At 44.1% G+C, this 14,331-nt stretch overlaps 1 protein-coding gene across 6 annotated transcripts in view; it reads right to left on the minus strand.

Annotated features, from left to right (window-relative positions):
- Positions 1-766: 766 nt before the first annotated feature.
- Positions 767-14,331, minus strand: part of mrtfab (myocardin related transcription factor Ab) — a 40,429-nt gene continuing 26,864 nt past the window's right edge. For 5 of the 6 annotated variants that reach the window (XM_063481563.1, XM_063481564.1, XM_063481567.1 and 2 more), the window contains 16 exons: positions 11,888-11,943; positions 11,462-11,537; positions 10,761-10,922; positions 9,165-9,328; positions 8,907-9,056; positions 8,643-8,705; positions 7,921-8,105; positions 7,391-7,562; positions 5,962-6,357; positions 4,852-5,853; positions 4,542-4,748; positions 3,669-3,761; positions 3,141-3,281; positions 2,865-2,957; positions 2,317-2,380; positions 767-2,233 (listed from right to left, as the gene is read on the minus strand). In XM_063481563.1, coding sequence (XP_063337633.1) covers positions 1,686-2,233; positions 2,317-2,380; positions 2,865-2,957; positions 3,141-3,281; positions 3,669-3,761; positions 4,542-4,748; positions 4,852-5,853; positions 5,962-6,357; positions 7,391-7,562; positions 7,921-8,105; positions 8,643-8,705; positions 8,907-9,056; positions 9,165-9,328; positions 10,761-10,922; positions 11,462-11,537; positions 11,888-11,943 — 3,572 coding nt within the window. In that variant the 3' untranslated portion in view covers positions 767-1,685. The remainder of the gene's footprint in view (positions 2,234-2,316; positions 2,381-2,864; positions 2,958-3,140; positions 3,282-3,668; positions 3,762-4,541; positions 4,749-4,851; positions 5,854-5,961; positions 6,358-7,390; positions 7,563-7,920; positions 8,106-8,642; positions 8,706-8,906; positions 9,057-9,164; positions 9,329-10,760; positions 10,923-11,461; positions 11,538-11,887; positions 11,944-14,331) is intronic. The other variant, XM_063481566.1, reaches the window with a different exon arrangement.

Genomic DNA, 14,331 nt, shown 5'->3' on the forward strand with positions numbered 1-14,331 from the left:
GGTATTTGTATAAGTGACAAAACGTATTTGTCAAAATTACACTGTACTCTAGTGGCTTTTTATTAATGCCAATAATTTTACACCATTACTTGGCATTTTTGGTCTGCAGATCCATACATGCCACAGTTGAAGCCTTTATTAAACAGCTGATGCTGGGCTTTTCTCATGTACTCTGAAACATATTTAAAGATTCAAAAACCTGCCGACTGTCCCACAGAAATGATCTATAGTGTTCCTTCAAAATAAATTGCCCGAGATGATCAAAAGTAAACTTTTCAGGTGGTTGAGAGAAGCCTAGTTGTTGATCCGTTTAGGTAGGGGTGTGTTTTCATTCAGAAGCAGCTGTGGGGGAAATGCAGCTTGAAATTTGTGACAACTAGCACACAAAACCCTTACGTTGTAAAGTGAGGCTTTAACTAGCACTCAAAAAATCCAGTTGAACGTGTCTTTCAGCAAAGACAAAGAACTGGTAAATGTGCTCAGGTCCTGTTTAGCACTACGAAAAATAAAAAATACAAGGGTAAGCAAATTTCTGGAAAACACCCTCCTGTTCCAGATGGCTGCTGCTTTCTTTATTCTTTGAGCAACATCGCCCTCTTGTGGCTTTAATTTCATTACCAGGCTTACTTAAATCACAAAGCTGAGATGAAATAAGTGTATCTGTTAATGTGAAAAATCAAAAGGAAAAAGAAACACATCTTTAGAGGGTTTTTTTTAAATGGTATGTTTATTTTTTTTAATCTTTTTTTTCTTTAAAAAATGACAAGGTCCAAGTTCTCTTGGAAGCCCCGCCCTCCCCCTCTGTTCCCCAGCCGGCTAGCTTGACTCTAAAGCAACCAGCAAAGAAAAATAGTCATATGGACAAATTGTAATATACACCCGATATACAGCAATACATAGTGGTCTACCATAATGTTACCAATTATACGCAACCTCCAATGAGGCTTCAATTCAAACTGTTGCCACTGATAAGGTTCATTTCAACAGCAACTCTCAACCAATGAAGGTTGTATCTTTGACTAGTGTGGGTGGGGTTTAGGTTGGCATGGTGAGGCCACAAGCAGCTGCCTTTTTTCTTTTTTTTAAAAAAAAACAAAAACAATCAGTGGCTCAGCTGACCATTGTAACATTAGGTGGCTTTCACTCAGCTGTTGACCTAAACACCCACCCTTTTAAACCAATCAGATTCAGCATAAGTGCAAAGTTTAGGAGGCACTGACACACACTGCTATCTCTAGGAGCCCAGGAAAACATCACGGAGCAGTCCCTTCTCGCCTCTGATCTGTCCAGCTGTTTACTGAGGGTTGAAATGGGTTGAAAGCGACCTGCAACTTTCGGCTGGTTTACTTAAACCTGGCTTTAATGCAGGTCAAGGCCGGGGAAATGGGATTTTATCCGTTTTGGTTCCCTGTAGAGTTAAAATCTTTACAAGTCCACTTCAGGTCCACCAAGTAATTTCAATGAATTTAACACCACCTCACCTTGCATACAGCAACAGCCAGTGAAAGACAAGACAAACTGAGTAAATGTGTGAGAGTGTGTGTGTGCGCGTGCATGTGCCAGACACCCCCCGCAGTGGTAGAGACAGCATAGAGTATGTGCATGAAATAAAGACGGAGCCTGTACACAGTGTGAGCGACCATGTGTTCATCTGTGTGCGTCTGCGTGAGGTGCTACAGACGTGGCTACCAGTGCAGCTGCAGGTCCGTATTGTCCAGAAAGTCGGCTGAGAACACGCTTTGCGGTGTGTGTGGCGCCAACGGAGCTAAACTCGTCCCTCCGTCTCCACCTCCTCGCTCTCCTCTATTGCCCTCGCTACCTCCACTTGCGCTCCCTACCATGTCCAACCAGTCCATGCTATCCAGGTTGGGGTCGCCAAAGTCCAGCCCCGCAGAATGCGGGGAGAAGCCCAGGTCAGATGTGTCCATGGGGGAGGGGGGGTGGTCCAGGATGCTGGGCGTGCTCAACATCTGGCTGTGGAGGTCATCGATCAGCGCCAGGCCGCCGTCGGACTCTATGCCCAGCAGTGGGGTGCCCGTCGTGCTCTCCAAGAAGTCCTCCAGACGCCCGCTGCCTGAGCAGGGCTCTCCCACCGAAGGCTCCGGGGAGATGAAGGCCTCTGTGGGGGTGGGAGGAGACAGGTGGAGGGGGGTTGGGGCAGTGGATGGAGAAGGTGGGTCAGAGTGGAGAGGGGGGAGGGAAGGGTCCGGGTTGGCCTTGAAGCCGGGGATTTCTGGGGGAGGACAGAGAAATAAAGGTCATCAAGACGTACCGACCTGTGATGTCTCTCACATTAAACTGAGATCTCATCATTACCTCCACTTTTGAGCAGGATGTCAAATAGGTCGTCCATCTGCTGGCTGTTCAGGCCATTCTCTGGCTGTCGAACAGAAACACAGTATTCATTAGCCATCACGTAAACACATCACTGCTTTCTATACTGTAACACAAACTCCAATAAATGAAATTTTGGGCTATTTTTCTCTTACAGTTTCAATTTTATTAGGTCAGTGAATAACCGGTCAGGTGTAGATGCAAAATCTTTCACATTGGCTAAAGAATATTATTACTTGGGCCTAGCAACAGTGAGGTATCATGTAGTTATTTAACACAAAAAACAGCAGCAAGTGTTCTTCACTGGAACGTTGCAGGGGGCGATTTCTTTTAGATAATTGGGTCTGATAGGATGACACTGATCTAGTCTACCACTACATCCTAACAAACCCAACCCAACACCACTGCCGCTCCTCTGCTAAAAACATTAGAGACAAAAAAAGTGAGAAGATGGAAAAAAGGAGTCGAGACAGGGAGAAAGATCAATACTGCAAGGCAGATGGAAAGAAAAGACATGCTGGAGGACATACTCTGGAGCGCTGAGAAGGAAGGGAGGTGTTGGGTTTAGGAGAGGGAGGGGTGAACAGTGTGTGTCGGTCGTAAGGCGGACACACCTCCTGTCTCTGTCAGCATGGTGCCATGAAGTGATGAAATGAGAAGAGAGAAGAAACAAGAAGACAAATTTAATGAACATGTGGAGAGAGCGGGACCACCATTAGAGATGACATGCTGAAGGTAACTCTGCCTGGAAGCAGAGGAGGGAGAGGAGGAGGAGAAGGAGGAGGTGCTGCTGCTGGTGGCGTTACCTTGAGAGATGACATTAAGTTGTTTTGGCTTTCATTGTCTGAAATGTCGTCAAAGAAAGGCTGCAGGTTGGGTGGAGCGGTGACGGGCTGGCTGGGTTGTGGATCACCTTTGGCGTCTAAGTGCAGCCCCGCTTTTTGTCCCTAAGGGCAAAGAGTGGCACGTTCAGACCGGAAGGCACACTTGCATATGTTAATCATGCAAGTCTTATTCTGGGATAAGATGCTGTTTTTTAACATTTGTTAGTCCACAATCTAACTTGGATGATTTTACAGTGTCTCAGTGGCGACACCTTGTGGTAGGAATCTGTTGCTATTGTTGTCTTCAGGACTAAATTAGTAAACAGAGATCAATTCAACTCAGTGTATTTACATAGCGCCAACCCAGTCGCCTGAGGGCGCTTTATACTGTAAGGTTAAGACCCTACAATAATACAAATGAAATGAAGAAAAAAGTTAAGTAAAAATGTTGGGAAAGTTACAATCTACACCATGCTTACATGTTTTACTGAGAAAGAGTTTTTGCTGTACCTTTTTGCTTGGTTGGCTCACAGGCTCCGCCTCTGCCTGACCTTTTGATTGGCTGTCGGTGCTGGGCAGTTTACTTGGAGTCGAATTCAATCTCTGAAACGTTACAAGTACGCAAACATTCATATTCTGTCAAGCCATTTAATATTATGTGCTTCCCATATATAAGCAGTACATGCAAGACTAACCCTATCCTACTGAAGTGTATTTTTTATTTTATTATTTTTTCATCCATGGACAGTAAAGGTTGAAATACTACAGTAAGTCAGTGACATTTGGCAACTTCAAGTGACGATGGGTGGGGACAAAAAGAAAACAAAACAAGAAAACCCCCACAGGCGACATGATAAACTTCTTAAATTCGAGGGGAGTGACTGAAGGGACTACCAATGAGAGATCAGGATACCGCTGATTGACATATGACCTGGTAGTAAATATACCTAGGCAACAGGAGCCTGGAATGTCCCCTAGTGACCAGCTGTCAGCTTCAAAGCAATGTGTGATGAGCGACTCACTCAGAGTTTTGACAGAACTGAATTAACATCGTCAAAAAGACACTGCTGTTGTAGGCTACAGCTGGTGACAGTAGCTCTTGTTCTGCTCAGGAAGCTCTACGAGCTAAGACAAGAAATCTTAACAAAACCCACAGCAGGTGGAAAACAGGTACACATGCCACTACGACAAACGCACAAAGGCTGCAGAGTAATTGTAGGGCTAAGTTTACTCGCTGCAGTTCAAAATACTGACTGAAGGTGCAACGAATTATTTGCTACACAGTATATATTCATTATTTTTGTATAATGTACAAATAGTCTAATTTAGAGTGAAAAACTTAGCATTATTATCATTATCATCAGAATACCATGTTCCCTGTACCTGCAGTGTGATCCGTCCATTGGTTTTGGCCAATGAGGACACTCCATTCTGTCCATCTGTGGTGTGACTGGTGAGAGCGATTAGGTAGTGGTTCCCGTTGGTGTCTGTCACCAGTGTAGGTGTGCCATTGGCCTTAAGGAGGTCTAATGAGATGGCTTGAGTGTGCACTGGTGTGCCATTCTGTTGCTTGATGATGACTGGAGTCACCTGGAAACAGAAAAACGTTGCGTTAGCGTTTTATTATATGCTATATACTCATAGTAAAGACTGCAGCGTGTGTGCTTTCAGTCTTTGAAGTTCACAGTATTACCTGTTGTGTTGTGGCTGCTGATGTCTGCTGTTTCTGCTGCTGCCTCTGCTGAGCTTTCAGCTGCTTCCTCTGCTGAGTTTGGCTCAGTGCGGGTTTCTGACTTGTCACCGTCTGGTTTTGGATCTGCAGCTGAACCTGCTTTAGCTGAACCTGGTTCTTCTGCTGAGCCTGCTGCTGCCCTTGGGTTTGCTTGAGCTGGTTTTGCTGTACTTGCTTCTGCTGGGCCAGTTTCTGCTGCGTTATCTTCTGCTGAGCCTGGAGGTGTTTCTGTTGGGTCTGCTGGAAGATGAGCTGCTGCAGCTGCTGCTGCTGGTGGATCAGGAGTTGAGCCTCTTTCTTTTGGTGCTGCTGTTTTTGAGTATTCGGTTTGGGTTCTGCGGCCTTCGTCAGCTGCGCCTGACTTTGTTGCTGTTTTGGTTGTGGTTGCTGTTTTTGTTGATCAGACTGTTGGAGCTGCATCCGCTGAATCTGCTGCAGCCTGAGCAGAGTCTCCTGGGAGCACTGCATCGTCGGGACCTGCTTCTTTGACAGAGCTTCCTCTGTTACTCCCTCCATTCCTTCCTCTGGCTCTACCTCCTTTTTGACCTTCAACACGATGCCATTAGGGAGCGTAGGGGGCTGAATGGCTGAGGCTTTTATTAGAGTTTGGAGCTTAACCTCTGGGGATGTTTTGCTCTTATCGCTTCCTTCCCTCTTGACCACTATCCCACCTGCCATCTTGCCTTGCTCCAGCTGGGACCTGAGAGTCTCCACCAGCCTCTGCTTTTGCCTCAGCATCCTGGTGAGCTCCTCGATCTGTTTATCCTTCTCCTGGAGCATCTGGTCTTTATCCATAGATGACGTGTCCATGGCTGCTCCAGGCTCGGGGGTTTGGACAAATGCAGGTGAGGACCTGGACAGACTGCAAGAGCTCTGGATCTCATCTTTGACTGCGAGTGGAGAGACATTTGCTGGGTGCTGAGGAGAGGGGTGCAAGGTGAGCTGGGTCAGCGGAGAGCTCACCTGAAGGACACACACACAAAAAAAAGGAGAGGATGTTAGAAAAATGTCTGGGCAGACACAAACATGACTAAGTGCTTCTAACAATAACAAATGAAACATAAATTTCACCATTTCTCCAAACATGTCTCCATTGCAGCTGGTCTCATCTGGACTCATTCCAGCTAACGACCTCTCTGACGGAGTCGGCGACACCGGAGGGCTCGAGCTGGTGCTGCCAAACCGCATCACCCGCCCTGGAACTGCCTGAGCCAGTGAGGACAGAGACAACTTAAACCCACCCTCTACTGACTGGTGGTCAGAGGTGGAAGTTGTGGTGAGAGAAGATGTGGTGGTGCTAGCAGCTGAGGTCGTGCCCTGCAAGCCGGACTGCAAAATGCCATTCTTTGAAACAGTTGCGGTTCCCCCATTTTGTTCTTGGTAGTTACGGAGCCTCTCAATTAGGTCATTCTTGGTGCCTGAGACGGTCAAACCCCGCAATTTCAGTTCTTGTTTCAGCTCAGCAACCTGGAAGATGGAAACAAAAGTGGTATTCATAAAACAAACACTGACTCAAAGTGAGAACAGACTCAAATTTAAAATGCTCAGCTCAAAGGAACTTTATACAGCTGGACCTTTAAAGGGTGCGTAGGTGGTGATGTACTGATAAAAAAAGCCATGTAAAAGGTCGCCTCGGACAAATTCAGACAAGTGAATCTTTAAAATGACACCCAAATAAAATGACACATTATTTTAAAGCCAAAACACTAATGAGTGTGTATAAACCATTCACACACACAGAACTGCATGCAAATCAGGAGTAAAAGCAAAGATAAAGAGCTCAACTCTTTCACCCATAAAGACAACTCCCTTGTACCCTTAATAATGAGTTTTGACACCTCAGTAAATATCAACAAAGACGTGCTTTGATTACCATCTGAATAGTTTCCAGCTTTTTCCCGCACAGACAGAGATGACACTCACTAACTTCGAATGCAAACCAGGTGATTTTGTTCTATAAGCAGGCTTGAAATATGATAGAAAGCACTCAGGGCAGAGAAGAGTTTCAAGGGTTACTCTTTAGTAATGTTTCAAGGGGTAAAGAAAGAGCCTTAAAACATAACTTTGTTGGCTTGTGGCTCAGTGCGCCACAATAACTGTCTAATGATCACGTCTTTTATTCTCTGGCCGAGTGAGTTTAACTATCTTTCTTAATTTGGCTTTGCAGTTATGACAAAGCACAAACAATACATGAAGAAAGTATAAGAACATCTACACTGTAGAGTCCACCACCATATGAGAGGTGTGTGCGCAGATCTAATCCTTACAGTTTAGACTGCTGCAGACTTTTACAGATTTCCCTTTTAGAAAGGACCAAAATCAGAGCTCAATTTTAGAATGGGCAGGATCAACGCTGTTTTCGTTTGGGGCCGTTTTGCTGAGCACAAACTTAGATCTTTGATTTGAATTACCCAACAAAAGTTGGCGCTACTTTAATGAGCCACAACACTGTGTGCAGTAATGATCTCATAAGTTTGTTTTTGGGTCCTGAGTTAATTACTTTGAACTCATCCAGGTTGGCTGGCAGAGTAGCTGGTTTGGCTCCTCCCACTGCGGTTTGGCTGTGACGGGCCGTCCCCGTTTGACTCGAGGAAGCTGTGGTGGTTGTTGTGTGAGCGGTACGGGAGGGGGAAGGGCCAGAGTTGGTTGTGGGAGGCTGCTCCGTTTGTGGCCTGAAGGAAGACAAACAACAAAGTTGTAATAAAGATTATCGAGCATGTTTTTTTCTCTGGCAGACCACAGGGGAAATTATGATAAGAGATCAGCTCTAAAGATAAAACTAAATTTCTAAATAAGTTTTCTAGAATTTTCAAAATGAAACATCAAAGTTTTATATTAACTGTAAAGTATACTCAAAGTAAAAAGGAAAAAAAAAATACAAACTGTAAAGCTACACTGCAACTACTAGCTTAATGCAGGCAAAAAAATAAGGGTGTTGAACTTGTTGACTCTCGGCAAAAACCCACAGCAATTACTCATCCTCGCTTCCAAACCATACGCACACATACGCAAAAGTGGTTCGACACTCACTTGGGAGGGGCGGGCAGGATGGTGTGGTAGTTGTAGTGCTGCTGCTGCTGACTGAGAATCTGCAGCTGCAGGAAGAGCTGCTGCTGCTGGAGCAGCTTCGCATAAGACGAATCCATCTGAGGCGGACGCTCCTTGTCAGCCTTCTGGTCGGGGGGGATGTACTGATGGTACTTCAGCTTCTTCACCTTCACGCGGCAGGAGGGAAAGTTTAAGAGACAGACACGTGTGAAGTGCATGGGCATTCTGTACATGTAGGTCAAACGATGCATACTAATAAAAACTTAACTGAAGTAAAAGCTAACGCACTTCCAGTTAAGAAAAGCAAGTATATATTTCTGATGTGCTGAGGCCACTGTGGCTACATAAAATGGTATCTCTTCCTCTTTTACAAGCATTTCTCCTCAGTATGATTGTAAAATGTCAGAAAAAAGCACTGAGGTTAGAGAGAAGCCCCTGCTCTATGATTTAATAGAGACGACGCAAAAACCACAAAGAAGACTTTTATTGGCTCTTTCAAATCTAAGGAGTAACTTTTAATATTTGTCGCTCAGCTGTGGGAGCAGCAAGCCAGACAAACACAATTTGAAGTCTTAAAATCTTTACTGCAGTCAAGATGTCATCAAAAAACAGCCTTTACCCGGTGACTGGTCGTAATTTAAAACTGGCTATAAATCATGTGCCAGTGTGTGAGTTAAAATGAAAGCAAAACAAAGACCTCTGACCTTTGGTTTGCTGTCCTTTGCTTTCTTAGGTCTCTGTGGAGGGCGGTCTGAACTCGTCTTGGCCTGAGACCGTAGTCAGAGAACCATGAGAAATGGGGGGGGGGGGGGGTTGGGGGGGACGAGGAAGGAAATGAAGAGATGAGGAGGGGGTTTTGGTGAGCTACAGCGTTCCCATAAATAGAGATTAAGGTCAGAATTATTTTTAAGCCATGAAAATCAACAGGAAGTTCGAGCGAGAGCCGTCTGAAAGAACGATCGGCACACCTTGACCTGTCCAGCAGAATGGCGGGAGGATCCAGAGGTCACCGTTGTCCCGTTTGTAATTTTAGGTAGAGGGGACGAAGCGGACCCATTCAACAAGGGAGGGGGCGGCGGAGGTGGTGGTGGAGGTGGAGCAGGAGGCTGTGTGAGAAACTGGTGAGATGATATCACTGTGGTTAATTGCATGATCCTGCTGAAAAACACTTGCTTTTGTTTCACTAACTGCTCTGTCCAGTTCTTTCTGTTCCGCCTCAGTAATACCTGCGTGGGGGAGAGGTCTCCATTCTGGGTGAGCACGTCTGAGGGGGAGACCTGAGGGACAGCGCTCAGGGGAGAGTCCTGATTGGTTAGCTGGTCAGGTGACAGAGCATCACTGCTGTCTTCGTCCAAAGATGAGCTCTCTCCTCCGTTTCCCTTTGGAGAATCTGTGACAGTGCAGAAACGTTCACACATTTAATGAAACCGCAATTTAACGGTGGCGTCTTCTGGTGTAGAGGTTCAGCGGTGTGAAAGGGGTTGGTGTTGTCTGGAATTTCCAGAGCCGCTGGGAAACACAGGAAAGGACAGCTTAATTCCCAGCTTCCCCTGCAATTTTAACAGTCAAATAAAGTTTCTCTAAAGTTAGTCACCGCTCTTTAGCAATCGGCACTAAGCAATTTTAGAGAAGTTACAACACCGCGTGCCGTGTCTCATGTTTCAAAACAGTGCCGTGTCCAAACAAAGCATCTGAGTCACTTCTGTTTCAGAGCTGCTTGTTTTGTTTACACACTCACCTGACTGTAAATACGTGAATGGTGTAACCGCTCAGGTGTTCAGTCTGAACGGAAATCAAATCGTAGAGGTGGCGCAACTGCACACCAAGTCACAGGTACAATAGCACCGTGAACAGTGGAAGGGGACGTGTTCGAACTTGTATTCATCACATGCCTGAGGCTCAGCCTGAATTCACCTTAACCTGTCCACTGTCCTGTATTTACAAGTCTTGCTAATTCCTGCAGGTACGCTTGTGAGTGTTGTGCAACATTGTGCAAAAGTGTGTGTGTGTGTATGTGTAAATCTCTGAACCAAGTGTCACAAATATACAAGATTGCCCAATTTTTCTTTTAAACAATAGCCTGCAGCACCTTTTCAAATTCTTCATTCCATTTTTCCAGGCGAGTCCGACAAAATTTCATCAGAGGTTCAAATTTTTACAAACAGAGATTGCAACATTTTATTACCAGCAAGATGATGAAATAATAAAGAAGTATAAAGAACGAACAGTTTAAAAAAATAAAATACAGATCTTAATGATCGCTGTACGTGTGACGATGTTGTGTGGGCTTACTCGTTAAGGAGATGCTAGCCTGCATGCAGACATAAATAAATGCATACAGTACGATCGTTATCGTGAGATAAGATTTATTTTTTCAGTCATTTATTTGGAAAACTTGTGTATTTTGGGACTTTAAGCATCTACTCATAAAGAGCACCAATCCTGCACCAGTGATTATTCCTCAGAAAGAGACTTTTATAGAATGCTCATTTATTTTCACTCGTTTTCACTTCATCTCAGTGTGAGTCATTACTGTGCTTTACTGTCATTTAAGGTCACCCCAGCTTTTCCTTTTCCTGCTCTCAGTTTAACTGCGGGTGCACGTTCTGACACACGGGAAGTGCAGCAGATGAAACACAGGTGAAACGACGATAACGTTGACGAAGTTGATCGCAGGTGCAATCAAACCTTCCCAACGACTTAAACTTGGGATTACATTAGAAAGAAAGAGCAAGGCCATCAATGAAGACATTTTCTTTTCCCGAGTGGGTCCCTGGACTGAGACGCGTACAGGTGAACGCTGATGAGGTGTGTGTTATTACCTAGGAGTGAGTGCTGCAGATGGCAGTTAACAGACAGGATGTTCTTGTGGACCAGCTCGATGGGACCCGGTCTGTGAGAGATTTTGTCATTGAGGTCGTCGGCCAGTCGTGCTCTCTTCAGCTGCAGCTGCTTAGCCTGCAGAGACGGCTCTGCCGACGTCTCTGCAGAGGGCACAGCAGGCCGTTATGGATACATGTGCATTTATTTATCAAGTGATTCACACACATATGATCCTCTGTGGATCTGTTCAAAATGTTACAACAGGTTTTAGCCTATTTTAACACTTCCTCGATTTGACTTCAACCTAATTTAAAAGAAACTAAACCAACGGTCAAACCAGCTGCTTCAAAAAAAATCATAACAAACACAACACTTTAAACCACAAACACATATATTAAAATTAATGTGAAAATGTGAAGATAAGCACCTTGCCTCATGAAGACAACATGCCGAAACACATTTTATAAAAGAGTTTTCACAGCGCCTGAATCGAGCTACCGAGTTTTAAGATGCAGAAGCAATACCCTCAAAGAACACGGAATTGCGTCAAGCAGAAATATGAAGGAGGAACTATACATTAACCTCTTCATAAAGATTTGGTTCTGTTTTTGTCTAGGTATTTTACAAAGCTTAAAATGTGACTTTTTGACAACACTGGCACTTGCTGATTAAAAAAAGAAAACAAATAAAAAACACGCACCCTCCAGAATGTGCATCCTGACCAGCTCGGAGCGCTCAGGACGACTCCGGATCTTCCTCTTTAGGTAGTCCTCAGTCTGGGAAGAAAACAAGATGCCAAAATCACATGAACTCCAAATTGCTACAACACCATAAAATATTATTCTGTCAGTTTAATATATGGTTTTGTTTCCATGTCACTCTGATTAAACTGTGAAGTCACTTGTTTTCATTATTTCCTGGCTCTGCAGCTCACAACAATTTTGCAGAAACGTCAACTAACCAGAAATTATCTGTACGATAACCCAACTACAACCAATCTGTATCCGTGGCGTCCAAGCGTTCAATTTGTTAGGTTCTTGTGAGTTTTTTTTGTTTGTTTGTTTTTTGCCTCTCTGAAGAAAATCCACTGAGACTGCAGGAGACTCATTGTTCTTATGGCTCTCACCCTTGCTCGCTCCAGACTCCTCCGCTGTTCGTGAAAGGCTGCTGGGCTCTTCAGTGCTGCATGGAGAGGGAGGGGGGACAGGAGGAGAAACAAAAAGCCAAGATTAATGCAGTTTAGAGAGGCTGTGAAGGAAGTCGTGATGCTCCTTTCAGCAAGCAAAAATGTGAGAACCTGTACGGCTACAGTCAAAGACAGACTCAAAGCAGAAGTGGCTTCTGGCAGAGAAGGTCAGGAGTGCTATTCTAAACCACACACTCTGATGACAACTCAGTAGGTAGATCAGCCTCTGCTGCTGAGTGTGGTGCACATCCACCTCAGTTATCACCAAGAAAACCGTTACTGCCAGCGTTTCCTCGGCCTTTTACTACGCTTTTCACATCAGTTGTGTTACGTTTATTCTCATTGCAACTCAAACACCAAGGCAGCTGCAGGAAGTGTCGCGATGTGGTCAGTGGTAGTGAAGTAGTTTAGATGAGCTTGATTTAATGGAACAATATGACTAAAACCATGAGCGCAAACTGTACCAAACATTCACTCAGCAGTTTCATTAACCTAAATGAGAACACACTGTTCATTATTCAGCAAGAGTTTTCCACATATTCCAAAGTTTCCAAACGCTCTTTCTCATACTTTGAACTGACGTTAGACACTTTTGGACACATTCAGCTTTGTCTTGATCTGTTATTTAGAATTACACAGTGTTAAAAAGGGAATACAAACACTTATAAAGATTACAGGTTACATATAGCCCAGCTTCATTATACTTTTATTGGTATTTTACACAGAAACGTGCTGCAGATTGTGGTGCGTTCTAAGAATTTTCATGAAGAAAGGTAAGTCTAAAGAAACTGCATTTCAGAGGTCAAACTATCTGCAATAAGTCTGGCAGATGGACTGTAGCTGAGGGACATCAATTCTTGATGAACAGAGTCTGGAATGGCTCTTTAAAAAGGAGCGAGCTGGCAGAAGAGAGACTGATGAATAGAGTGCAGCACACCCAGCGAAAGTCTAGATTCATCACTTCATTGCTCAGCCATGACCAGTGTATGGGGTGGGGGAGTGAACGTCTATGCGGTATTTTTGTAAGAGGGAAATGCATAAAAGCAATTTCAGCTGGCTAAAATTGTGTAAAAAGAAAAAAAATCTGTATTACCTTTGAGGTGAAAGAGGTGGTCAACATGAAAAATGAGTCCAAAGCGTCATATATTTTGCATTTTATCTTACACTTTTATAATTATTCAGTTTGCAGAAAGGTCCAGTGCAAGGAAACAAAAAGTTTTACAGTCCATCTCCCATCACAGATTTTTTGAGCCTAGAAGATCATTTCTATCCAAAAAACAAAGCGCTAGACATCAAACTCTTTTTAACCACAAATATAAAGTCGAGGTTTTAGAAAAGCTAAACGGACAGGGGAGATGCCCGCTCCGTTTTTGGGGAAGGATATTCGGAGGACAGCGGCAGTTATAATGATGTAAGACAGCGATCGTCTGATTGGTCAAGAGTTGGTGAAATCCCTGCCAAGGGTGTTTGAGATAGGACATTCTGGCTACAGCAGGGCGTCAACTGTATGTGCACCACAGATGACTGGGTGGGGGTCGGAAGCATTCCTTGTGTCACAACCCCTGGCGTTCAAAGAATACCAGTTGTAATATGACCAACGAGTGGTCTGGATCACAATAATAACACCACAAGGACAAACCGGGGCCATAAACTACTTAAACACTGATTAATTGCTTCAATATGATGTTCAATGAAAACAATATTTCCTTGCGTATGGGCAAGGGAAGGCTGGGCTGGTTTTATTTTAATCATATCAGACTCTTACTGGCATTCATTGGAAAATAAATGTTAGGTTATGACCTTGTTCACCAAATGCATAAAAGAATGGACAATGAGTCTGTTGGCCTGTGAGCCCTTATGTCATTGGTGCTTATTGGTGTGGCCGTCCCCACCAGTCCCAGTTTCTCATGTAACCCCTGCAGTTTAAACCTTCTATTTGCAAGAGGCAGCCAATCAGAAGAAAGATGGCTTAAACGGAAAGAGAAAAGACCCAAAGCAGCTAGTTTTTTTATGATGTGTAAATGATCATTGCATATGTAACCTATAACTGGATATACTCAAACATTAAAAGAATTAGAAACACCAAAACATGCACAAACCAATAGAACAATTAGCAAATTAAACTCCCAAAACGAGCTACTGGATCAACAGTTTTTCTTTCACGATGTTGCTCCTGAAGCACTTTTAAACTGAAACTTCATGGGGAAGAAAACACTAAAAAGTTATTTGAACATGCCAGGAGGAAGTGAAAACTTTCGGCTCAAAAACAGCATTTTCAAGCTTATTCTTATAGCTGGGCACATAACACTGTTCAGAACCTTCCCCCGTGAAACACCACAACCTCCCTGACCCCATCAGCTACAGTTTCACTATAAAAACATTGG

This window comes from Pelmatolapia mariae, linkage group LG8 (genome assembly GCF_036321145.2).
Source record: "Pelmatolapia mariae isolate MD_Pm_ZW linkage group LG8, Pm_UMD_F_2, whole genome shotgun sequence".
Taxonomy (NCBI): domain Eukaryota; kingdom Metazoa; phylum Chordata; class Actinopteri; order Cichliformes; family Cichlidae; genus Pelmatolapia; species Pelmatolapia mariae.